At 40.5% G+C, this 27,345-nt stretch overlaps 2 protein-coding genes across 3 annotated transcripts; both read left to right on the forward strand.

The window, feature by feature from the left end:
• The first annotated feature begins 2,191 nt into the window (after positions 1 to 2,191).
• si:dkey-1h4.4 (leucine-rich repeat protein soc-2) lies at positions 2,192 to 6,658 on the forward strand. Of its 2 annotated transcripts, XM_017723710.2 has the most exons (4): positions 2,192 to 2,427; positions 3,964 to 4,384; positions 4,888 to 5,027; positions 5,191 to 6,658. In XM_017723710.2, exons 1-4 carry the CDS (start codon positions 2,266 to 2,268, stop codon positions 5,245 to 5,247), a joined length of 780 nt encoding a protein of 259 aa, XP_017579199.1. In that variant the 5' UTR covers positions 2,192 to 2,265; the 3' UTR covers positions 5,248 to 6,658. The 2 variants fall into 2 exon arrangements, with proteins under 2 accessions (XP_017579199.1, XP_017579198.1); XM_017723709.2 differs by having other exon boundaries at positions 4,888 to 6,658.
• Positions 6,659 to 9,627: 2,969 nt separating this feature from the next.
• On the forward strand, positions 9,628 to 25,833 carry ca7 (carbonic anhydrase VII). The gene is made up of 7 exons (XM_017723715.2): positions 9,628 to 10,017; positions 12,651 to 12,848; positions 15,910 to 16,028; positions 17,587 to 17,682; positions 17,882 to 17,944; positions 18,060 to 18,215; positions 23,042 to 25,833. The coding sequence occupies exons 1-7, from the start codon at positions 9,696 to 9,698 to the stop codon at positions 23,162 to 23,164; spliced, it is 1,077 nt and encodes a 358-aa protein (XP_017579204.1). The 5' UTR covers positions 9,628 to 9,695; the 3' UTR covers positions 23,165 to 25,833.
• Positions 25,834 to 27,345: the final 1,512 nt, after the last annotated feature.

Genomic DNA, 27,345 nt, shown 5'->3' on the forward strand with positions numbered 1-27,345 from the left:
TAAAAAATGTTCATGGACATTTCTTTACTGCCTGTGTCAAAATAGCTGGAAAATAAGACAGCCTGGCCAGCTCAAGCTGGTATAACCCACAATTTCAGTATGTATGAAACTGTCACTGGGGCAGTGCCCCTCTTGTCACTGGGATGGGACCCTCAAGGGTACATCTCAGTACCTTTAGTCAGGGAACATAACTGAACCATAATAATAATCCATTGAAATGATAGTTTCGAAGTTGTACTGACTCCACACACCCTGCCTCGCCTCCAGCCTTTTATTCTACTGTTCTGTTTTAAAACATTCAGTTATGAAAATATACAAATCTGTACTTTTCATCTGGAAAAACCTATCAATGGTCCACAATTAAAAACCCTTAAAACTGCTGTTGTACTTTTGAGGGAACATTTACGTTGTTTGTACTTTGACTGAAAAATGCACCTTTATTTCTAACAGTGTAGGGTTGCACCTCTCCAAGATGGTCATGGTTTATCCTAGATTTGTTGTTTGTCGAGGAACAATGAATTGGATTCCTGGATACAAAATGTCCCAGAAACCATTTTCATATGTTAGTATTTCTTATGAAGTTCAATGCTCCTTTTTAATCCAGTCAGAACATTTGTGTACAAGAATAGGCTTAGTTCAAATGACCCTCAACATGAAGACATCTGTTTGGGAAAGGTTCACTGCTGGGGACCGGCTCAGGCAACAGGCCGCACTGCAACACGCCAGTTCAGAAGATTCTACAGATGAATTTATGTCTATGTACTGTAGCTTGTGTTGTGAACAAACCTACCCATCCACTGAACCTAGTAAAAAATTCAACTGAGAGTCGAAGAATTTACAGGGCTGAGGTGGCAACCCTTCCATGAGATGTGTTTAGGGCCCCTTTTTAGGGGCCTGCTAGAATTTTGGTAATAACAAATGTAGTCAAATGTTAGAAAATGAAATGTCAATAAAAACCCCATAAAACTGTCACAATGCAGCTCGGTGTTATGAGCTAATATGGTGATGGACACAACACCAGTCCTGGAGGGCCAGTGTCCAGCATGGTTTGGTAACTTACCTGCTCAAACACCTGATTCAACTCCTCCGGTGAATGTCAGGTTTAGTGGGTGTGTCTGAGTAAGAGAACTACCAAACTACGCTGGCCACCGACCATCTAGGACCTGAGATGTGCACCCCTGCAGCTAATAAAACACAAACAAGAGGAGAAATAGAAACCACCTCTGTGAAGACGTTCTTTTCGCAGAAGCATATGTATGAAAACATTAGCCTGCTGAGTAAAAGTCCTAGAAAGCTTTGAACATTTCTTTTGGTTCCTAGCGGTGTCCAACGGTATTTTGTGTTGATATCCCAGTGTAAAGGATGGTTTACAGGTGACCTATGACTGACTCCCAGCATCTGGAGTCAATCTTGCTATTTTGAGATCTTCTTCTTCTTCTTTTGGCTGCTCCCTTTAGGGGTCCCCACAGTGGATCATCTGCCTCCATCTTGCCCTATCCACTGCCTCCTCTACTTTTACACCAACCATCTCCATGTCCACCTTCACTACATCCATAAACCTTCTCTGAGGTCTACCTCTTCTCCTTCTGCCCGGCAGCTCCATCTCCAACATTCTTTGCCCAATATATCCACTATTCCTCCTCAACACATGTCCAAACCATCTCAACCTGGCCTCTCTGGCTTTATCTCCAAACTGCTCCACCTTCACTGTCCCTCTGATCTGCTCATCTCTAATCTTGTCCATCCTTGTCACTCCCAACGAAAATCTCAGCATCTTCATCTCCGCCACCTCCAGCTCAGGCTTTTTTGAGATGCTAGGTCATAATTTTGAGATACTAAGTTATTATTTTGATTTTTTTTTTTTAGATACTTTCTCATGACGTTCTCGCTATTCTGAGATACCAAGGTTAACTAGCTAAAGCTTTTGAGGTGTGTGTGTGTGTGTGTGTGTGTGTGTGTGTGTGTGTGTGTGTGTGGGTGTGTGTGTGTGTGCATGTTCACCTATGTACATCATAGCATCTTAGTATCTAAAAATAATGACTTAGAATATCAAATTAATGGCAGTTCACTTAAAATAAAATAAAGAAACTCATTTTTATTATTAAGCGGTGGAAATGGGCGCCCTTGTAAACAGTAGGCTTAAACGAACGAAGAAATCCGGAAGTTGCGCAGACTGTCGCCATGGTGACGCCGCGTCCACCTATTTACACCGTGCTGTGAGTCCGCTGTCGTTCATTTACTGAAGTTTTCCCTGTTTTTGGCTAAATGAATGTAGTTGAAGTCATTGAAGAATGTCGAACAAAGCAGCTCGAGTCGCTGAACATTAGTCACCGCGGTCTGGTGCTGCTGCCAGCTGGAGTTTCCAAACTGATACGTTTGAAAAGGCTGTTTGTGAATGGCAACCACCTCATTTTACCTCCTGATGAGGTAAGAAAATGCTGCTAAAGAAAAGCCTGAACCACTTATTACAACGACGAAGCTGACCTCAGCCTCTTATTCACCAGCTTCTTGTTCGAATTTTCCCGTCCCACCTTAAATAGTACAGCCGTTGCATTCTGGTGCCTCAGGCCAGAATGTAACTGCTACTCAGTTTAAGGTGGAACGCAAAAATTGCGCTGCGTCCCAAACCACACACCTCTGTACTTCACACACTACACTCATGAGTGTACTTCTAATTGTATATGCGCTATTTTTACACACTATTAAGTGTGCTAGTATGCGGTTTGGGACGGATGGGAGGCCTCGAATCCGCACATACGTTCATATTCATAATAGGAACGCATTACAAACAACAACGAAACTCAAAGCCTATGTGTACGGAGTTTTTAGCACTTTCGTTTCATTTGGATTATTCATGAAATAATGAGTTGAGCGGTTATCTATGGCTATACTGCGCCTAGCTAACTAACTACCTCACCAGACAAGGGAAAATGACACAAGACACAATCCAATAAGCCAATAAACTTGAACTTTTACAGGGAGTTAAAAGTTTGAAAAATGGCTTTGCGTAACTTTCTTTTGAACTGCAATTTATGTATATAATGTTAATCCTACAAAAATATATTTGGTCTGTTGGTTTGAGCAATAACGCCACACGAGTGGCGAAAAGTTAAAATAGCTCCAAACCATCGCCCAGAACGTTTCTTTAATTTTAGAAAGCAGGAGGATGTATTTCACTAAAAAGCGAAGAAATCTTTCTACAGCCAACGGGTTTTGGGCAGCAGGAGGCGGGCTTTACTGCTAGAGCGTGATGATTGATGGGCGAGCGAGGCAGCTCATTGGCTGTTGGCGCTCACTGACGTCATGAGGCGCCGTTTTAAACTCCTATAGCTCGAGTTTAAAAGCTCTTAAAAATATAACAGCGGTGTTAAAATGTTTTACTGTTCTGTGATCAGTACATGACTGCATTCTTTTACATTAAAAATATTTAAGCATTCATAAACTCAGATTTTGCCCATTCATTTTGGACTCGCTCGGGAGCGCCCTCTAGCGATTGAGAAACTCGGACGACATTAGAGTGCTAACTCTTCTCTCTACAAGTTCTCTGGTTTATCGCATTAACACTCAAATACTTTGCGTGTTAACACAGAGGTTCCGATGTGTTTTGAGCCCAATAAACTTTAGCTTTCACATGTATTTCTCCTTTTATTGTGGAGCTGATTCGTGATGCTTTATGGGTGGACAATTTTGGCAAAAATATTGTATGATGATTTTTCTGAGATTTAATAGGTTGGAACAGACAAAGTAGAACCTGTAGTGCCACATTTTAAAAACACAATTTCCAATTATCCAATTAAACAGGCTTAATAATGCTCACTTTATAATGAAGCATATAGTCTGTCTTTAAGCACTGACAATATCCACAATATGCTCAGAAAAGCGTAATGTGACACAATAACAATAAGATATCATGTTGCCCCCCCCTGTGATGCATATTTCCTTGTGACCTACAAACCATTTCAGATTCTACAGCTCGAAATGCTTGAGGAGCTGGTCCTGGATGGAAACCAACTAACTATGCTTCCTTCTGCCATGGGGACACTGAAGCACCTGACATACCTGGGAGTGAGCCGCAACCCTTTATCACTTCTCCCTGAGGCCTTGGGGGAGCTGAAGGAGCTCAGAGAGCTTTGGGCTGTGGACTGTAGCCTTGTTTCTATACCTTCGTCCATTGGGAAACTCACTAAGCTCTGTAAACTTGGTCTAAATAACAATTCAATCTCGACCTTGCCACCACAGCTTGGGAACCTCGGAAGTCTACGTTGGTTGAACTTGGCAGATAATAGACTACATGATGTACCAGAGGATTTGAACCATTTACAGTCCTTAGTCTTCATCAATTTGAATAAGAATGGCTTTGGACACATCCCCAGACCACTCACAGGTTCGTTATTGATTGCCTATTGATTTTTTTAAGATAAACTTGTGTTTTCCAAATAAATTGGGAAAAAATGGTCAGTAGATACAACGACTGACATGAATGAGATTAAAGTTGATTTTTCAATGTCTTAAAGGGGCATTTTTGGTGTTATGTATTATGGTATGTGATATGTAGCATTGCATTCCCGAGCCACAATTGTTTGACACAGTTTGTAATTTTGACCCACCTACAAAACTCCTAGTCTTTAAACCAGAAAACCTCACTCTAGAGATTACTGCTGCACCAGTGTAGAAGGCAAGTTGGCATACTTACAGTAGAAATAGTGATGGTTACATTTTTCTTTTCCACTGGAAAATCTCTTCAAAAATATTTATCAACCTGAGCTGTGAGTTTGTCACAGTGGACCAGGTTTTGTTCCCTTGTTTATGCTATCTCTCCACTTTTGTAATAGGCCAGTGGTTGCAGATAGTAAAGTTTAATCAGATTATATTCAATCTGCTTCCCAGAAATGCAGAGTCTTCAAGTTCTGCTTATGAAGTTTAACAGTATTACCTCACTGGAGGATGACTTAATCCTTGGTTTCAGCAGGCTTCTAAAACTCGACCTCAGACAGAACCCGTTACAGGTCAGACCACATCACTGGAAGGTAAACGCCAGTACCTGCATAACACGCAGTGATTTTGTGAATATGCACGTGTGGATTTTTAAAAATATTTGCAAACTTGAAGAGATTTTGATCTTGTAATTCACACCGTTCGTTTTTCAAGTTTGTGAGATGATTGTTGTCTTTACTTTCTCTTTATTTGCAGGGCTTGGATTTCATATTGTTAGGTACCATAGAAGGAACTGCAGAAGATGGTATATGATAAATGTGCAATGCAGCTGAATTGCCTGGTTTGACATTCATATGACAGCCCAGAAGAGGAACCTCAGTTAATGAGTTATGATGCACATGTAAAATACAAAAGAGCCACTTTATTGTGGAAGGTCATATGGAGTTTTGTGTGGGACTTTACTGATGGGTTGTTTTATTTAGTAGGTTTTCTGAAAAGCCTCTTTCAGCATCTTAAAGGGGAACTCCTTCATTGAGAGGTAAGCAGTCGTTCAGAGGGGTTTGTTGAGAAGTGGTTAATTGCAGAGAATCTTGCTGACTCAGAATTCTTAATAGTAGTGGTGATAGGGACCAGGATGTCTACAATACAACACAAATATAGCCACTGAAAAAAAAAAATACGGCAAAATTGTGGTAAATCTAGAGGTGAAAAAGTAACTGCCTTGTGGTGGCCTACATGCACGTCTGGTTAGTCTCCACCATGACTGTAAATTTAAAGAATGCATTTTAGGCCAAGATCTTCATAGAAGCATTAAACGCTTCTGATGTCTGGTTCCTATCACCACCACTTTGAACAGTTCTGACTTGGTGGGTATTTTTAGAATGCCACATTATTAATCAAACCACTCTGACTTAGTTTGCATCTAAATATTTGAAATATTCCCATTTTTGAGCTTTTGAACTTTTGTTTTTCCAGCATTAGGACCTGTGTAGTATTGAACTGAAGTAACCTTTGTATTTTGGAGTATGGCATAGTTTCATTTGAGTTTGAAAAGAAGGAAGTCAAACATTATGTTCCCAGATTTGACCTGTCAGTCAAAACTATAAGACCCAAAACCACTAGATGGTGCTGTAATTCATGACATTGTCACGTCTGCCTGGGGCAACCAGACAGACATTGTGCCTTCATAATAATGGTGTCAGCAGATTCTGCAGCAAATGATTACACTCTTAAGCAGAAAGGCTGTCTGCTGTGAGATATTATGACCATGTGATGCTTGACACCATCAACATTTGTGCAAAGTTGCACAATTTCAGACTGTTTCAGTAGACCACCTATATGTTCTCCAATCCCATCCTGCAATTTTAACACCCTGCACCCTTCATTTATGTAATTTCCAAGCAAAGCAGCCATTGGAGACAAACCATTCATTTTTCAGAAGATTAGATATTAGATATAAGATTAGGCATAAGATAATCCACTTGAATAAGGAAGGAGAAAGTCAAAGAAAAAAAACAGAAGTTTCCAAAACTGGAGTTCAAAAAATGAGAAAACGGGGCTCCTAACAACCACCTGGGAGACCTGGGAGACATCAAAAACGGTGCCCATCAGATAAACAGCACTTAATGCTTTCATCTCTGAGAAAGAGGAGAAAATCAAGCTGCTTCAGATCTGAAAACATCCACAGGTGTTTCTGTCCATCCTGCCACTGTGAGAAGACCACTCAGCGCTGTGGGTCTGAAAGGACGTGTAGCTGATCAAGAAGAACCTCACTGAGAAAAGGAGACGGACACACCAAACAAAGAAGCTGAACGATGGACTGACCACCCCAGAGTCCAGGCTTTAACACCATTGAATATGTGAATCAGAAAATTCACATTCACATGACTCTGCACATTTTGTCTGTCTCTTACTGTCTTTTGTCTTTGCACTGTTTACTATGCATCTTTTATTACTGCACTGGAAAAGTAGCCCGATAGTGTTTTGTTATACTGTACTACCTTGTATTGTATAATGACAAAGTTGAACTGAATTGAATTGAATTGAAAATGTAAAACCAATTTCTAAGACTGAACTTTGTAGGTGTGGAAAACATCCCTGCAGATTTCTTTGAAGAGTTAGTCTCCTGAAAAGAACAGAAGCTGCTATAAAGGCAAAGAGTTGACACACTAAATACTGAAAACAATAATATTTAGTTGTTGAGGCTTTTGTGTAATTTTCAGTTTTTTTTCTGACAATAAATGTATAATTTGTGTAATGTGACTGTTTTGACTGGAAGTCAAATAAATGAAGGGTGACGTTTACACTGTGCTATACAAACTCAGGATCTTTAGGAGAGGAAGGCCTCAATAGGAATAAATGTAATTTAATTGCCTGATTTTCTGTATAGAACCAACTGGTCTTGTCATTAGTATACGGCACAAAAAAGAATAAATATTTGCAGGTAATTCATGGCATTTTTATTTGTCAGGACTGAATGACAATAAGGATGAAAGGAAAAATGTACATGTTAAATGTAAAAGGTAATCCTGTACTGTAATTATATTACAGAAGAAAAAATGAGATTGAAGTAATTATCACTTAGAGGCTATTTTAATGAAAAATCGTCCCTGTCAAACTCGGCATGAGACTGTGGACACTTTTTCCTGAACTTTCCAACCCCTTGTAAATCCAAGGCCAAGCCTTTTCTATTCTATGTAAACTGTAGGTTCCTGTTTTCCTTTTCACAAAAGATTTACACCTGGGAATGTTCAGAAAGCTGTAACTCCCTGCTCTTTGCACTCTTTTCAGTCTGTGTATAGTAGAGTTACAAGCATTGATAATTTATGACTGGGTTCCTTACCATTTTCTCTAGAATTCAGTGATCAGGTGGAAAGGATCAGTAACAGTGACTAAGGGTTTCTAAATTTGTACTGGACTCTGACCTTCTAAGACCGCAGCTGGGCTCCACTGAGTTGAAATAGCAGTGAACGAGTGATCAGACGAATTGTCGTTTTGGGGAAGTGACTATCACCCTTAGTGAAAAAAGATAGTGATCCATAAAATCTGAGACCTGTGGGCAAACACTGCGGCCTGATTTACACCCTGAGAAACCGTAATACAGTATTAATATTATGTAAGCAGGATGCAGTCTGAACACAGCGTTTCTGTGAGATATTGTGGAGCAGTTATATGAGAATAACATTACAGCAAAGTATATATATACAGTGTATAACCGCCAGGCCTGGATGTGTGGAGGCTCATTCTCACTGGGTAGAGGAGACGAATCACCTGTACGTTTCCCTCCATCTCTGTTTCTGGCAGCAGTATGTTTGAAATGGAAGTAATGGCTTATTTTCTCAATTTGACTAAATATCTCAAAACATGGACAAAATAACTCAAAATTATGCCTTTTCTCTCAAAGTACTGTCTTTGTTTCTTAAAATAATCACGTATTCTCTTGAGATATTTAAATAAATAGTCATTATTGCAAGACAATAAGTCATTCTTTTGACATTGAGTCATTTTTCTGATACAGTAAGTTAACATTTAGAGAAAAGAAGCCACTGCTGCTACATACTAAGGCAAAACCTTGTCAAACTACTGCTGGAAACAGGGGCAGCACAGTGTTGCCTTGCAGGAAGAAGGGCCTGGGTTCGATTCCCTGGCCGGGCGACCGGGGTCCTCTCTGTGTGGAGTTTGCATGTTCTCCCCGTGTCTGCGTGGGTTTCCTCCCACAGTCCATAGACATGCAGTCAGACCATTTGGACACGCTAAATTGCCCCTCGGTGTGAATGTGTCTGTCTGTCTGTCTGTCTGCCCTGTGATGGACTGGTGACCTGTCTAGTGTGTATCCTGCCTTCTGCCAGATGTCATCTGGGATAGGCTCCAGCACTCCCACAACCCAGAAGGATAAGTGCTTAGAGAGTGTGTGTGTGTGTGTGTGTGTGTGTGTGTGTTGGAAACAGAAGAAAAAAACATGATTCCCTAGTTGGTGGGAGTTCTCCAGGGATGCAAGGTGGTACCCTTACCAAAAAAGAAGGAAAAATGTGTCTAGCATCTATACTTTAATTCCATCTATATTTGAGAGATTTGAATTGTTTGTATGAAACGTACCAGACATCAGAAATGTGCTGTTGTAAAACAGTATCAGATGAAATAAACGTAAAAACGCTCAGATTTTTAAGGCTACACTTTTTAAAAAGATGGTTTAAGGCCTCTAGCCAACAAAATGGTTCTACATAGAACTGTGAACACACAACCAACCATTTGCTTGATTTAAGGGTTCTTTGTATCGTGAAGGGGTCCTTCAGATGGATGGAGATGGTTCTACAGACAGTCTTTTTGAAAAGGGTTCTATATAGCACCAAAAAGGGTTCCACTATTGCTGCAAGAACCCATTTTTGGTACTATACAGAACCCTTTTTGCAAAGAGTGTACACCATGTAAAAGCCACCTCTTCTGGACATCCATTGACATTTTTTTAATTCATCATTATTTATGCTGCATGTTGTCAGGTGTTATAAGGCACGCATTGAGCTTAATATACGAGACGCTCATTTTACTCATATTTACTATCAGAACCCAGCGTTCTGCAGTCTAGAACAGTGGTCCACCCCCCTTCCCACCCCCCCTCCCACTGTCCTCGTTCCTGGCTAGTGAAGAAGGCATGTGAAGGCAATGATTAGACTGATCAGGTGGGGTCTATTAGGGTTGGAGCTGAAGTCTGCAGGAAGGTAGGTGTCCAGGAGCAGAGTGGGTGACCGCTGCTCTAGAGCCAAATGGAAGAGCCGGCACGCTGTAGCCCCGCCCTAATCCCAAAGGGAGCCAATAGAGAGGTGCGTCGTAAACAGGAATTACCGTCTAATCCAGCCTCTTCTGCTTCAATCAGCTGTGAAGGGGGCGTGACTACACGGGCTCGCCTCCCACTGCTGCCAGTGAACCACACTGCCTTAGAAATTCCTCCACCTGTGCGAGCTGGTATTCACCTCCAGCTGCCGCAGCGGGATCAGTCGTCTCCCTCCGTCTGCACCTTCCTCTTCACCGTCCAGCACCTCTCCAGCGCGATGACCGGCCATCGGTGGGGTTACGGGGAGGACGATGGTAAGCAGCCCTGGAGTTTAGCCTCATCCTCGTTTAGGCTCGTATATCCATCCATGTGACCTGCGCTCACACTGCAGCTGCTCGGTTTGGGTCACTGTGAAGACGTTCAGACTGAGTGGTCCAGTTCTGCCCGTTCATTTGCCAAATCCAGCCCGCTCGATTAGGTCTGAGTGCTCCTGAATGGGGAACGGCTCCTGGGCTAATGAGAGATTAGAGAGCCCTTGCAGGAATAACAGCAGCATGAAGAGTGTTTGGCTTTGACTTAGTAAGGTGTTGAGCCAGGTTGAGGCTGGGAAGGCAGTGGTCAGAAGAGGCTGTCATAGTAGTAGCAAGTAAGCAGCACCTTAGCAGAAAGCTGCACTGGTGCCAGAGTCATTGAAAGTGTTTGGCCAGTATTTCCAAATCGGGGAACTTCAGGAAAGGCTTTTTAATTAGCTGTTGAGGTGAGTCAGGTGTGTTGGGATTTGGGTGGGCTAAAATGTGCAGTGCAGGTTTGGAAAAACCAAGATTGGAAAACACTGTTTAATTTAGGGATGCGCTGATCCGGATACAGATTCTGATATCTGAACGGTATCCAGGTCAGTGTCAAGTACCAAAATGATATCAGCAGGGACAAAAGTGCCTAAATGTAATTTTAAACTGGATAAAATTTGTACCATTTATTTTTAGTGATGGATTTTTTACACTGGATATTTTAAACTGTATCACTGATATGCCCCTCCATATCTTCAGAGGGTCTCTCGTGTATCATTTTTATGGAAACCACTGTCAGTAGGCATCTTGGTGAGTCCTGTCAAAGTAAAGTAGGCAGGGAGGGAGAAGGTGTTATGTCATTGGTACCCAATCGTGGACCTGGAGATCTGCCACCCTGCAGAGTTTAGCTCTAAGTCTAATGTAACACACCTGTCCTAGATAATGAAGGTCATCAGGGGCATCTGAACATTAGAACCAGGTTAGTCGGATCGGAAGTGTCCAACATGGTACATCTCCAAGACCACGATTGGGCACCCCTGCCTTATGTTATGCGGGCACCCGCTTTCAAGTGACTGGGCTTAAAAAATCACTTATGTCCTGTTTGAGAGCTATCTATGTAGTTTAGATTGAGATTTTTAAGAGACAAAATATTAAATGAATTGAATTGGAAATCATATTGAGTCTGAAAATACATGCATCCCTAGCATGCATGCATGCAAACTGTGCATGCTGCATGCATTAACATATTAATGCAAGCCACGTGTTCAGAAACTCTATATTTGTCAAAATTGTGCTGAATCAAAATATTATATCCAGTAAAGTTAGTCATTTTTTATTGCACCACTTTTTTTATAAATATGTGGTTCTAAAAGATTGATCAAATTTATACTTCAGTTTAAGATAAAACTTAAAAATAGTGTCAAATGTGGATCAGTCACAGCTGACCCATTTAATAAGCTTATCAGTACCAGTACCAATACCAAACCAGTATATCGGTGCATTGTTGGTTTAATTCATTGCAGAAAACTAGCATGTAGTTAAGTATTACATTGAATGGTTAGAGGCATTAAAGCAACACTATGCAGAACTTGGGGATTTGGAGACCTCTCTGGTTGAAAAATGTATTGCGCGCAACACGTGGAAAAACATTTTGTAACATCAGTTGTGCTGCAGACCTCCAGAAGCTGATGAATCTCACTGTTGTGAGTGCATCAAAAGAACATTCGAAGAGAATTCGGTCACAACTTGCAGGTGCAGGACTTGTTTTCTGAGCATATGAGTGAATGATCTACTATTGTCAGCATATCTTCATCAGTATAATGTTGGTTTTGCATTTGAGACCCAAACGTTGTGTGATGTTAGTACTAAAGGACATGGTCCAAAAAAAATTCCCACCAATTCCGCTCCGATGCCACTCCACTTTTAAATGATTATTTCAGGATTACATGGTGACTCACACATTTTGGTGTGTTCTTTTTTTTCCCTCTGTACTCAACAATGCTGCTTTCTTCAGCTCTAACAGAAAATATTAACAGGAAAATATTGCCCACTGCTGCTTTAACTTACAGGGCACTCAAACTGTATAGTGATAGTGAGGAATGTACCACTTACAATTATTATATAATCACCTAATCACATTTATTTGCGCTGAATTCAAATAGTTTCCATAGTTGTTAGCTTTCACAGAAAGATGTTTACACCACAGCAAACAATGTGAATCGAGTGTGTTTTGTCAGCGGTTCCGGCAAATAAGAGAAAGAGGAACACACATTTACTGAGATTAATTATGGGCCTTATGTAAATAACAAAAGTTCCAACTTCTGACTGGTGCTATAACGCCTTTAGAGCACTTTGTTTATTTGATGTCTCTTAACACCTGTAGAGGGCATCAGCGAGTAATGTTTATTTGAGCTCGAGCTGTTTTGTCATCAGTTCAGAGCTATGAAGATTTGGCAGCTAGGCAGCAAGATAGCTAATCAGCCAATTTGGCTGCTTTGTGTATGTCTTATGATGGCTTCAATGAATAAATGAGACGTTGTTCATTTCAGTTATTTATGTTCATTGTCTGGTGCAACTTCATGATGTGCCTGCCTGCCACTGTGGCAACTGATGCAGTTTGCCCAAAAAAAAAAAAAAATTATTCTCAAATGTCTTTGCAGGTCCGTCTGCGTGGCACAAAGACTATCCCATCGCTGAGGGTCCCCGCCAGTCCCCCATTAACATCGTTCCTGAAGAAGCGGTTTATGACAGCAACCTGACGCCCATCACGCTCAACTATGACAACTGCGCCTCCGTCAACATATCCAACAACGGCCATTCTGTGGTGGTGGATTTTGACGATGCGGATGACAGATCAGGTTGGTGTCGGAAAACGGGATGATGACTTGTGTTTCTTTAGGAAACATTACAGCGTGTAATAGGAGGTTGAGCAGAGCCAGAGGATTCCCCCTGCTCTGAGAGCAGGAAAGCTGGTTATTTTTAGCCCTGAGCTAAGATGAGATGGTTTTAATGGCTGTGAAGATCACATCTCCCAGCTCACCACAGACACGGGCTCTCAGGAACTCCAGGGAAATTACTGGTTGAATGAAAGACCATTTAGTGTTCACTTTGTGACTGTTTTGGCAGCTGGTCTGGAACTTCTTTTCATATAAGCAAACACGGGAAAGAATGTTTACAGTACAGTGGTTTACTTTTACGATAGGCATGCGCAGCAGTGAGGAGAGTAATTCTTACACTGTTCAGTTAGAATGCATAAGGTACAATTTCCTTAGTTAAGTGAAAAGTTAACCATCACTACGTCTACATTTAACGTGCTTCCTCGCGTTGTATTGCAGTACACTGCAAAAAATGTCTTGGCAAGTAAAATTGTCCTAAATCTAGTCAACACATCTAATATTTAAATTTGCGATTGCTTGAATATTTTAAGATTTGTTTCTATGCGTTTGTACTCGTTTTGTCATTTTATTTAATGAGAGGTTGCCAGATTGGTTTGTTTTTAAGCATTTCTTTTAACAAATTAAGCAGTATTTTAGTTAACGCAGTGAGCACACTATATATGGTGTATATAAAAAATTACAGCATTAGCTCACTTGGGCTAAGCATTATTTCTTAAAGCAAGCAAAATTGTCTCAGTTGACACAATTTCTGATGATTAAATGACTTAACACTAGTAAGAAACGCCTAGAAATGGGCTGAATAATCTCATGATATTCTTATAACAATCCTAAAATGAGAAATATTAGATATGTAATGACTAGATTTAAAATATTTTCACCTGCCAAAAATGTTGCAGTGTAGCCTCTAACGCCCATGTGTCAAACACAAGGGGAGGCGGGCCAGATCAGTCACGTGACCCATTCGGTCCTATTCGGCCCACAAAAATAAACGTTTTCAATTGATATGATACTGGCCCATTTTGCACTGCGCTGGAGTACTTGAGTTAATTCAGTTGTATTTATTATCTTATAGGGTAGTGACTAGACTAGCAGTCTGCATTGGATGACACAACAGGTATGGTAATGCATGCCCAGTATATTTGCATGATGCATTCTGGGTATTGTAGTGAAGAGTGTGAAACTGCTAGGGACTGGGAGACGTAATACTGAGTTACACAATTCTATTTAGCATGACAAAAACAGGCAGGGGCTGAATGTCTTAGTATTTAAATATGTCCTGAGCACTTTGATGTATTGTGTTGGTCATCTTGGAAGGAACCACTACGCACCAAATAACACGGTTTATAGCTGTTCTCTCTGACTTAGGCGGTCATTTAGATTCAGTGCATGCTCCATGAGTGGGATAAATGATCCCTGTAGCTGAAAGGCTAGCACACTGTTAAAGCCTTTCTCTTGCCAGCAGATTTTCATTCTGATTGAGGGCCAGTTAAGCGTCCAGCTCTGTTGTTATAGTAGTGGTTGATATAGGATTTGAATGCTGGTCTGGTTTGAAGAAGAGACGGTCTAAAACAGTAGACGTCTTATAGAATTACCACAATGCCACCTCCACATCATGATTTTCGCTGACACAGTGTAATTTCACTTCTGCCTGTGTCTGACCACATGTCTCTAGTGTAATTATTGCACTGTTTTTTTGCATGAGTCAGTATTTCAAGCAAAGTTATAATTCTGGCAATGTAACAAACAGCTCTCTCTCTAGCTCTCTCTCTAGCTCTCTCTCTCGTTCTCTCTCTAGTTCTCTCTCTAGTTCTCTCTCTAGCTCTCTCTCTAGCTCTCTCTCTCGCTCTCTCTCTCGCGCTCTCTCTCGCGCTCTCTCTCTCGCTCTCTCTCTCACGCTCTCTCTCTCATGTTAGTGGAGATAAAGCTTGGCTCCAGTGGTATTAGACATAATTTATTACTTGCTGCTCGACTGGTCTGGAAGTCAGTGGCTTGGTTGACAAATTGTCACATACTGCCTTCAGGTGTCTTATCATTGTGCATGGAAAAACTAGTACTTAGATGAAGAGTTGGTCTGGTACATTGTTCTGCTCATTAAAGCTGCACAACTACTACTATTGTAATCATTTTGATGGATTGTCATTGTGAGATATAGAAACATACAGTGATTCAGTAGTGTGACACAAATTAGAAACAATTATATTTTGCCAAAATTACTTTTATTGGGTTATTTTAAAGGTGCATCAGTCAAGAATTTTTATGGCTGACTTCTTTAGAGGCACATTGGTCACTTTTTATTAAACCCAAAGCTCAGCCTGTGTACGGTCAGGGGACACATGAAACAGTCTAGTACACTTGCAATACTTCTTATCAGGCAAAAGAACATAATTTGCTTTTCAGTAGGCCGAACTGGCATTTTATTGCCTGTTTCAATGACATGAGATCAGGGTGGTACATTGAAAGCAAGAGAGAACTGGCTGTTTAGTACAATGAGTACTAAACAACATGGGGACAGTTGTAGCAGCAGTGTTTAAATACAGTGTACTCGCCTTCATGTTATTTGCATCATACAATTTCAACATGGATCAGACAAAATCAAAATGATAACTTGACTCATTGCCATTTGGAGCAAAAACTGCCTGGTTTCCGTCTTGGCAGATTCTGCTAAATAACTTGTTTTTTCATATAAACACTGACAAAAACTCAGCTGGGTCTGTGCTTAGTCAGGATACTCACTGCACACAGTAAAAGCAATGTCTTTTCTGTGATACAGCTATAGCTATCACAGTAATAATTAACAAGCAATATATTATGCAGTCCTGGAGCACGAAGACTCATTCATTTGTGGATGCATGGAGATGTACCAGGTATCAGCGTCTTGGAGAGAGAACAGCGCGATACTAACTGAAATGACACCACTAGCTTACCTTTCAGGTTAACTGTATGCTGAAGATAAGACGTGTAGGAGAGCTACAGTCTCATCCACTGAGCTTAGTGAACCCAATCCCCTCTTCTCTCGTGACAGTGATGCAGGGAGGCCCCCTGGACAGCACATATCGACTCAAACAGTTCCATTTCCACTGGGGAGGGAAGGGCTGCCATGGCTCTGAACACACCGTCAGTGGGAAAACCTACACATCTGAGGTGAGAGGTGAATAATAACTGCAGTTTGGATGGCTTTATGGCCATAATGGTGATCTGTTGCACACACTTTATAAAATATTGCTGCAGTCAGAGCAAAACTTTGTATCTCCAAAATATTAGCTTTACAGGAGAAGGCAAAACATACTTTTGAGTCATTTCTTTTGGTCCAGTCTTCATGAAATTTACACACAATGTAAAGGGAAATGAATATCTTCAAACAACTATGTATATATGTGTATATACACTCACCGGCCACTTTGAACGTGGCGTGGTTGTTGGTGCCAGACGGGCTGGTCTGAGTATTTCAGAAACTGCTGATCTGCTGGGATTTTCACACACAACCATCTCTAGGGTTTACAGAGAACGGTCCGAAAACAGTCACCAGATCTCAATCCAGTAGAGCACCTTTGGGATGTGGTGGAACAGGAGATTCGCATCATAGATGTGCAGCCGGCAAATCTGCAGCAACTGCGTGATGCTGTCATGTCAATATGGACCAAAATCTCTGAGGAATGTTTCCAACACCTTGTTGAAAGTCTGCCACGAAGAATTACGGCAGTTCTGAAGGCAAAAGGGGGTCCAACCTTTTACTAGCAAGTACCTAATAAAGTGGCCAGTGAGTGTACATTTTTATATATATAATATATCGTGTGTGTGTGCGTGTTTGTATTCACATACATGGTGAGTGAAAAGTCACAGGATCAGTTTTTATTTTATTTTATTATCGACTTTTATCTCTAGTGTCATCTCAAACTAATTGTGTAGGCTGAAAAAAATCAACAAATGCCACCTTCAGCACCGCATCGTGGAGGCTTGTGACAGCATAAATAAAATAAAACGGTGACTTGATTCACCGTGTGTGTGTGTGTGTGTGTGTGTGTGTGTGTGTGTGTTCGTTCACCCGTTTAAGTGCATCTTGGTCAATATTTATTAGACATTTTTTCTGTAACCATCCGTTACTACTGCTGCTGTTACTACTGCTAGTTGCTGTTATTATAAATAGTGTACATTTAAAAACAGAGCTAAACATATTATGATGGCGCAGATGTTCCTGCTGAATGCGAGTGAGCGGTGAGAGTAGTTAAATCTGCAATCTCAGTTTGTTTGATAATTTGGTTAATTTATTAGTTCTTACACGCTGTGTGTACTTCTTTGTCCTGATTGAATCCACCAAGACAGATTTAAATACCTGTTGGTCTAGATTAGAACAATAGCTTAGCTGTTTATAGCTAAACTAGCTATGCCTGCTCTGTGCAGCATTTATACTGTCAGGTTTTTATTTGGATGTTTCTTTTACACACAGCACTGTCTTTTGCTTTTAACTGTGTAAGCCAGAGCTGATTTCATGTAGCTTAGGTAAACAGCCCCAGTGTCTGGTTTAGAAAACAAAATAATGTGTGGGTCAGATTTAAGGATGAAGTGTAAATGCATGAAGCTCACTAGGAGTTTTAGACCCCTGATTTAAATATTGAGCTACTTTATACCATGAAATGTTAAGATATTCTGAGGTTTTTTTTTGTTGGCCACTGTTTTGAACCCTCTTCCTCTGTTCCTCCAGCTACATCTGGTTCATTGGAATTCTGCCCGATATAGTTCATTTGGAGAAGCCGTGGCTGCCCCTGATGGTTTGGCTGTGCTTGGCATCTTTCTGGAGGTAAGAGCCCCTCACTTTGCTTTCATCACTGTAACAATGGACATAATATTTGCTCTCCTTTGATATGGAGGTGAAGATCTGATTTATTGCTTGATTCTTTATACTTTTGTAAATAACTTTCAATAAGTGATTATTCACAGACTTTCTATTCATTCGTACTAATGAATTGATGAAATGATAGTGTTGTGGTCATTTACAGAGAGGAGATGAACACAGAGGTCTGCATGCGATAACCGATGCCTTGTACATGGTTAAATTCAAGGTATACTTTTTGATTTCTCTTTGTTTTAGTGTGAAACTGTGTAATTCAAGCAGAAGATTGGTGTAATCAGTGTGGCTGTATAGGATCAGGCTTTGACATTGTCTTTTATTTCAAGGGAACCGTTGCTGATTTCAGAGACTTTAACCCTAAGTGCCTGCTGCCTCGTAATTTGAATTACTGGACCTATCCTGGCTCACTGACCACTCCTCCACTGTATGAAAGTGTCACATGGATCATCCTGGCCGAACCTATTGTGGTCTCAGAGAAACAGGTGGGTTGAGTCAACATGCCTGTAGATGTCATATGTTTAAAAAAAAAAAAAAAAAAAGACTGTACTTAATAGGCATTAATTGGTAAGTCTACTGAAACAAATCTTTGTTTGTAGCACTGTAACAGACACCGTGGTGGAACTCATGTGCTCTCCCTTGGGTATATAAACTTTGTGTCGTGTCCTCATGCGTTTGAATTTGACACGCAGCCTTTCCCAGAGGTGTCACATTTCACGTTCACTACGACATTAGAAGTCATCACCTCTGTGATATTCCACTCTGGTTGTGTGGGTAGTGCCCCTCAACCAGTCAGAATTTTCTTTCTCCATAGTATCTGTATAGCCAAACGAGCTCTCCCATTGCTTAGGACTTCAAGAGCTGGAATGTCCGTCCAATGCATCAGATTAACCAATAACTTAATAAAGTCACATTTATTGTCATATCATATTTACACAGGTGTGAAGGTGAAATGAAAATCTTAGGTACATAGCCCTAATATAATCATACAGACTCTAAATACACTATTTCCAAAAGTTTTCACTCACCCATCCAAATCATTGAATTCAGGTGATCCAATCACTTCCATGGGCACAGGTGTATAAAGCCGAGCCCCTCGGCCTGCAGACTGCTTCTACAGACATTAGTGAAAGAATGGGTCGCTCTCAGGAGCTCAGTGAATTCCAGCGTGGCACCGTGATCGGACGCCACCTGTGCAGCAAGTCCAGTCGTGAAACTTCCTTGCTACTAAATATTCCACAGTCAATTGTCAGTGGGATTATAACCAAGTGGAAGCGATTGGGAATGACAGCAACTCCGCCACAAAGTGGTCGACCACGTAAAATGACAGTGGTCAGCGGATGCTGAGGCGCATAGAGGTCACCGACTTTCTGCAGAGTCAATCGCTACAGACCTCCAAACTTCATGTGGCCTTCAGATCAGCTCAAGAACAGGTTTGCCGGTTGCCAGGAGACGGTACTCGTCTGACTGCATTGTGCCAAGTGTAAAGTTTGGTGGAGGGGGGATTATGGCGTGGGGTTGTTTTTCAGGAGTTGGGCTCGGCCCCTTGATTCCAGTGAAAGGAACTCTTAACGCTTCAGCACCAAGAGATTTTGGACAATTTCATGCTCCCAACTTTGAGGGAACAGTTTGGGGACGGCCCCTTCCTGCTCCAATATGACTGAACACCAGTGTACAAAGCAGGTCCATAAAGACACGGATGAGGGAGTTTGGTGTGGAAAAACTTGGCTGGCCTTCAGAGTCTTGACCTTAACCTGATAGAACACCTTTGGGATGAATTAGAGCAGAGACTCCAAACCAGGCCTTCTCGTCCAACATCAGTGTCTGACCTTACAAATGCTCTTCTGGAAGAACGGTCAAAAATTCCCATAAACACACTCCTAAACCTTGTGGAAAGCCTTCCTGGAAGAGTTGAAGCTGTTATAGCTGCAAAGGGTTGGCCGACATCATATTAAACCCTGTGGATTAAGAATGGGATGTCACTCAAGTTCATATGCGTGTGAAGGCAGAGGAGCGAATACTTTTGGCGGTAGTGTATATACACATGCCCATTGTACACATTAGTATACACCAGTGTTGCGCCGCCTAATACAGTTTTTTACTGTAATGTAGGTTATGGAATAAAAGCTGTGATATGTGTACAGTTGAACACTTTTCCATATATGCAATATGTGAGTCTGAGGTAGCTAAATGAGATGCTGGGTACACAGGTTATAAAATATTGACATTCATACAGATTCCAGATTACAAAATATGGATGGAAGATGCCAATCTGTGTGCAGGTATAGATTGTCTTCATAGAAGTTTAATTAAGTAAGATTAATGTAACAGATAAATTCCTAATTAATGATAATTATGAATTGACAGTGGGAGCAACCAATCACATTGATTTACAGTAAGTGAGGCCACTTTTGTGAGTGGGGTAAAGACATCACTCTAGGCCTCCTGGAAGTCCTAATACCACACTGAAATGCATCGGTCAGGCTACCTCTTGTAGCCACTGTCAAACAGATGTTAGGAAAGGAAAACGGTGGCAGTTGTATGTGAGGACTCTGTGAGATACTGGGGAAACTGCTACATACAAAGTAAACTAAATGTTTGCATGTAATCTGAAACTGCCAAAAAACAATTATGTAAATAGCCATTAGCTTAGTGCCAACATACTCCAGAAACCCATAGGGGTGCTGGCAGAAGTTGTAGCTGTTCTTTTTGACTGTTTTGACATTTATGCCCTGAACTGAAGGCTCATCTCTAATATTCAGTTTGCTGAATACTGTTATAAAAACATCATGTACTCATAGCTTATTTTTTTTTTTATTCATTTTAAGTACTGTACATTGCCACATCCAATTAAGCAGGGCCAGTTATATTCTTGTGGACTCCCAGCATTGTCTGGATTCAAGCTTGGGATGTCCCATCAGTAGAGAGAAACCGTAGACAGCTGTGCTTATTGGGAGTCAACTTGCAGTTGGTCCATGTTGTGGTCCCTGATACTCACAGCATACTCAGAGCAACTTGTGTTAATATCTGACTGTCATATCCTCCAAGATTGGAGTCTAAGCCATGTGACATGGTGCATGTACTGTATGTAGTGAGTAGGAAAAAAAAGCAGGGAGAGTTATGTAAACGCTCAAGCTTCATTCAGAAATTCCCCCATGGTGTGATGCAACAGTGAAAACACTGTCCTCCCCCTAGTTCTGCATTTAGTCATGTAACTGGTGGAAGAGTGGAAAATAACTAATTTTGTAGGCCTCTGTCCCAGATCTGTTTAGTGCATGGTCCCATTGTCAGGGCCCTGCCTCCCAGCACACAATTTGACGTAAATGCCATGATTGAGTTCCACTCCTGTCTCCGGAAACGTCTTTTGTTGATGTTTTGATAGTTAATGGAAATTTCCAATCTCTTGTGCTGAGTAGGAGAGTAAATAATGGGTGAAGGTTCACACACTTTGACTAAGATGTTCCTGCTGTTGATGGGTCACTGCTATTGTTTGACCATACATTAGAGATCCTCTTTAGTTAGATGCGCATTGTTGGCTTTGCGTACCCCTGGCTTTAAAACATACAAAGCATGAAACAATAACAATATATATACAAGCATTCCTACACTAAGAATTCATCATTTCTACTATGTTTGAGACAAACATGCTACAGACATTTTATTGGTATCTTTTGGTGTAAATGAAGTAAAAGTAGTCCTAGTGCAAATATTTGACCTGTCTTTTAGTCGCCCCCCCCCTGCTTTTCCCCCCTGCCAATTTACTGCCAATAATCATAAAATAATAATTTTTCCATCAGCTTTTTCTTCAGCATGTAAGATACCTTATGGTAGCTCCATGTCTTGGCTGACCTCACAGTTACAGTTTTGAAAATGAGGTATGAGAGGTGATTTTTGCCACCACTAGCATTCTTTATCTTCAAAACTTCAGAGTTTTTTTATCCTTGTATATCTTTTAGAATATTTTTTTCTTTGCCAGACAGACAAATCTCAAAGTGTATATGTACTGCTTTCTTGGCGTATATAATACTGTGAAAGTCATTGTAAACCTTTTGTTTGATTTAATTTCCAGCCAAAACGACCATTAAATACAAATTATTCATTTTGCAGCATCAGGAAAAAAAAAATGCAGAAAACACATTTAACATAAAATTACACCGATGCCTGAACACCTGGATATGAGATTTTTCAGTGGGTAGTGTGTCCATACGACACTTTTTATTACAGCTTTTTAAAATTTTTTTGGCTGTTTGACTGTAATTTATATAAATGAAGGGTGGTCTCTGACTTTTGTGTGGACGGCCAGCTGTGGTAAATATTTTAACCTAATTATTTATATTTTTAGTAAGGAACATGAGGTCATTCACAAATTTACATATATGTAGATTTGGCAGATTTTGGGAGTGGCTTAGGAAGTTAAAATAAAAGTTGATTACTTGTAATATAACACGGTAGAAATACCATCATATTAATAACTTTATTCTTATAAAATAGAAATAATATATTATTTGAATGTATTGGCTGTGCAGTAAATATTTTTGCCGAACATCTTTAGAAATGGTTCAAATTTTCCTTTGCTAAATTTTGGTAAAAGTATCATACAGAAAATTAAGAATAATTTTTTTTTTTTTTTTTCTTCTCCCATGAAGTTTGCAATTCTGCTCTCTAGTTTCATTATAGATCCTTCATTGGCTTGTAGTTTGAGAATAAGTGGACTGTGTTCCTCTACATCTGGTGTCCCATCTCTGTTACACATGCTTTCAGTATAGAGGTGGTGTAGCATAATCCTTGTCCTCTGAGCCCTGTGTATCCAGGCTGCTTCCCAAATCCTTCAGCCTATAGAGATTAACATGATAGTTGTGCATTGGCTTTGCTTTTATACTTGTGAAACCCAGCTAGCAGTAAAGACCTGTGTTATGCAATCCAGTATTAGGAGTGGTATGCTATTTTGTTTGCCTCCTGTGGCTAGCTGCTGAAGTGGCAAGCGTCGTCTTACCTTTTGAGCTTTATATAAAACCTAATGTTAGTTAATGGAACCTTTTTAAAGGTTGGCTTATTGATGCTCAGTTAAGTCCATTTTTGTTATATGGGCCTTTTTAAGAGACTGGACTTCTCGATTAAAGTAATCTTAATTACTAATACAGTCAACACTGACAGCATTTATTATACATTAGTATCAGTTCACCTGCCTCAACTTGGTGTAATACTACCTAATGCTTCCAGAAAAGGGATTTTTTTTTTGTTCTTCTCCTCCTTTTGGGTCCTTGCCCTTCTGACACTTTCTTCTCCTCTGGGTTTTTCCTCCTGACTGTAGATGGGAAAGTTCAGGATGCTTCTCTTTAGTGGAGAGGAAGAAGAAGATCGGAAACGGATGGAAAACAACTTCCGGCCCCCGCAGCCGCTGAAGGGCAGGACGGTCCGCGCCTCCTTTAAGTAGCTTCTCAGTCACCAATACTGAGTCAGTCCACTCTTCATACATTGGTCTAGAATCCGCTTTCAGCAAATGGGACCTCTAAAGTGGGATTTAGACTGGGAAATTCAGAGTTGCATTGTTTACATTGACCTTTCAACATCCCAGTTTAACCAGTTACCACAACTGTGGGTCATTTGCTAAATGTCGCTCTTTCCTAAGCCACCAGCACATCCAGCTATAGTTTTCAGTTTTCAAGGCTGAATCTGGACACGGCTGGACATCTGAAAGGCACAAAGATAGCAGAGTATGGAAAAATTTTGTAACTACAAATAGTTATCTTCACTGCTATTAATCCATCAGCTTATTAACATGTAAAGGCATATATACTAGAATCAACAGCATACTAACATCATATTGGTCAATATTGCTCCTGTGTGCTAAGAAAGTTTAGAAAAAGCCTCAGTATGTTTGGTTTTTGGACCCTATAACCCACAGTCCGCTAGAGATTTAAGATTGACCCTCCAAACAGCATGAATACCAACCTAAAGCACGTCTTGTCATTGAACTAATATACATACCTACAGGGTTTAGGTTCATATCTGAAATGATGGTGCAAAAACGTGATCTGGCATTTTGATTCTCCACTGTATCAGATGTAGATGACTCATGTGAAGGTGGGGACTGGAATGTTTGCAGTACACTTTGTTTGGGTGACTAATATCTCCACAATCATCCCACTCAGTCATTTGCTAAAGGGTGCTGAGTAATGACCCCAAAGCTTTGTGTGACTTGGCTTTGACACTGAGTCCCTCTAATCCATCATGATCAGGCTTTTATTGAGGGATCCACCCTTGGGTGTTTCAGAACACTCAAGGCTTACACTGCGGTCGGATTAACCTGCGACGACTTTCAAGAACTAGAGGAACAGTTGGAGCCCAGCATTTTGAGCTTGGACCCAAGATTTACATTGAGCTCAGAAAGGTCAATCTCTGCCCCCCACAGAGGGTCTTCAGTTCAACTCACCCTGGTGTTAGTCACACTGCTCCTTCTTAGCCACTGGATTCTTTTGAAATTCACACCAGTTAATTAAAGGGGCACCGGTTTCAAATCTACAGAAGCATGTATGAAATTCACTGGAATGCCTCCACCCCACAGATGAGTTAACTGAATTAGTGCAAGTTCGTTCAGAGCTGTATGTTCAAGCTGTTCATTGTAACTCACCAGTGCTTTCGTTGTTATAATTGGGTTGTATATGAAAGTCATGATGGTTTAACTTGTCCAGATGCGCTAGACTGAAAGTGAAATGATCCTTATTACCTGCATAACTTCTGTTTAATTTTCAGGCTTTAGTAGAAGCAAGTTATGGCAGCTTTGTGTAATGTTGGTCCTTATGGACTGAATTCATATAATACAGACTGCAGGCCACTAGGTGGCAGTGCACATTTTGTCCTATATACAGTACTGTGCAGAGATCCGAGACCACCTTTGGTGATCCAGTTTCCAGTCAAAATGGCCGTTAGGGTTGTAATAAGTGATGTTGACAGAAAAAAAATCACGTATAACAAAGTATTTAGTGTGTCGACTCTGCCTGCTTTACAGCTTTCATTTATTTCAAGGGATGTTTTTCAAAAAAGTTGCACAGATATTTCTCCACACGTCCAAAGTTCAGAAGTTGGTTTTGCACTTTCTACTTCTCATGATGCAAGTAATCACACACACAGTCAGGGGTGCTGAGGTCTGGCCTCTGAGGTGGTCAGGCCATTGTGCTGAGAGCATCAGCTTCTTTGTCTGACTTGCCTTTTTTATTTCCTTTGCTCAGTGAGTTTATTGACCGCACATTCACATCCACAGCACTGAGTTGTCCTTGTAGTGGACATGTGGAAGGATTTATGAACTCTGGGTTTGGGAAGTATTTTTACCCCCCCCCCCCCACTTTTTTTTTTAACTTTATCCTGGATAATATACATTATTGTCTATCTAATGTCTTCAGAAATGTCTCCTGAAAATGAACAACTTGTAATTAATAGTGGTTTTGATGGGAAGTTAAGTGTGTGTGTGTGTGTGTGTGTGTGTGTGTGTGTGTGTGTGTGTGTGTGTGTGTGTGCACGTGCGCACAATCATTTCATTTTTGGCAGATGTTGGTTTGTCATGTACATACAGTGCTGTGCAAAAGACTTGGCTGGACAAGAAAAAGGAACCTTGCCAGGAAGCCACCACATATCATTAGAATGAATGCACACGCATGTAAATGCAGTAAAAAGATTTATTTATTTATTTATTTTTATTTATTATTGTCTGTTAGAACACAAGTTTCTCTCACTGTTCTCCAGTCACTGTGTGGATTTATTCAGTTCCATCAGCAGCACCTGATTAAATTTAATGAAGGATTAATAGCTTTGGAAATGGTCAAGATGGCACACTTACACTTTTCTAATTTTTATTTTATTTTATTTTTTTGAACAAATGAATACGTCCTGACTTTTGCACAGTACTGTATATTTTTGCTCATTACAGATGGATTTTCAGCTCGGACCAATTGTCTGACAGGCTAATAATAATAATATGCACTTTGAAATGAATTGGTGCATGGAATGTAATTTATTGTGATTTATTTTTATTCAACCTTTATATATATTCCCTTTCCCAATATTCCCTTCAAAAATGTAAATTCAAATAAAAGTGCATTAGAATTACGTTTTGTGCATTACAAATTCTTTTCTTCCTGGAGCCGCATTTCTGTTGAAGTTGGTTATTTATTAATGTTGTGGTCATCTAAGATGGGCGTCTAAAGCTTCACTCTGGATCACCTTGCACCCAGTTTCCTAAAAGCTTTGGACTGTTGTTGTAAGCTGTCTATGGAGGCTCTTCGTGTTTCTTTGGGAATCTGGTCTCTGGGCAGGTTGAGACTAAATGTGGATAAGATGTGGCCTTTGCTGTCACCTTGTGGCAAAAAGTGAATTTGCAACATATAGTAATATTTATGAGCACATTTAGGCTACCTAGGAATAGCATGTTCTAGAACAAAACTTAAATAATGATTTAAAATAACAAGCCTATTTCCTTTTTTTTTTTTTTTTCCTCATGAAATCCACTTTTGCCGTTTATGTGGGTTTATGTACTAAAACAGAATTCATTTGTTCATTTATTGTTAAATTAACCATGTTAAATTAAAGCATAGTGCCTCATTCAAAAAGCAGTGCTGACTGAAACACCTGATATATCTAACTCTGGGTGGAAGTTAATAGCACTGCCTTTTGCCAGCTTGTTTAGGGGCTTTTATTTTGGTCTACTCATCACAAGTTTAAGATTGGTTTGGTTTTTAAGGGCCTTTTCAAATTCTGTTTAAAAAAAGACGGCAAGAATAGGTTTTGTTCCAACAGTGACCGTATATACGCCGATCAGAGACGTTATGACCACCTCCTTGTTTCTACGCTCACTGTCCATTTGATCAGCTCCACTTACTGTATAGCTGCACTTTGTAGTTCTACAGTTACAGACTGTAGTCCATCTGTTTCTCTGATACTCTGTTACCCCATTTTACCCTGTTCTTCAGTGGTCAGGACCCCCATGGACCCTCACAGAGCAGGTACTATTTGAGTGCTGGATCATTCACAGCACTGCAGTAACACTGATGTGGTGGTGTGTGTGTGTGTGTGTGTGTGTGTGTGTTGTGCTGGTTACTCAAGGGCACAACCCAGAGTACAGTTAGTCCTGGGATTTGAACCTGTAACCTTCCAGTTGCGCTACTGTATGGTAGATAGTGAGTGTTTCCAATAAAATGGCCAACGTGTGCAAGTATGTGGAAAGTGAACACAATATTTTGTGTGATAGTGCAGTATAGCTCTGAAACAGAGCTGGGGGAAACATTGTGGCTATATGGATATCAGCACTCAGCACATTTTGTTTACTTAATTTGGGTATTGAAGGTCTCGATTAAGCAGTTGGGTGAGGTGGAAAATTCCGGAGAGGAATTGGCGGAAAATTGGCATTATGTTCATGATGGAAAAGGCTTATTTTATAGCAAAAGTCCAGGTTGTGAAAGTGACCAAAGGTGAAAAGAAAACAATAAGAACTATTTTATTGTTGGGCTTTGTTCAAATGGGATGAAATGTAAAAAGAATATTATAAAAAAAAAAAAAAGGGGATCAAAATATACTTGAGTGGCCATCAATGAGCTTCGAGGGGAGCGTGACCAATGTATTTGA

Source organism: Pygocentrus nattereri, chromosome 25, assembly GCF_015220715.1.
Source record: "Pygocentrus nattereri isolate fPygNat1 chromosome 25, fPygNat1.pri, whole genome shotgun sequence".
Lineage (NCBI taxonomy): Eukaryota > Metazoa > Chordata > Actinopteri > Characiformes > Serrasalmidae > Pygocentrus > Pygocentrus nattereri.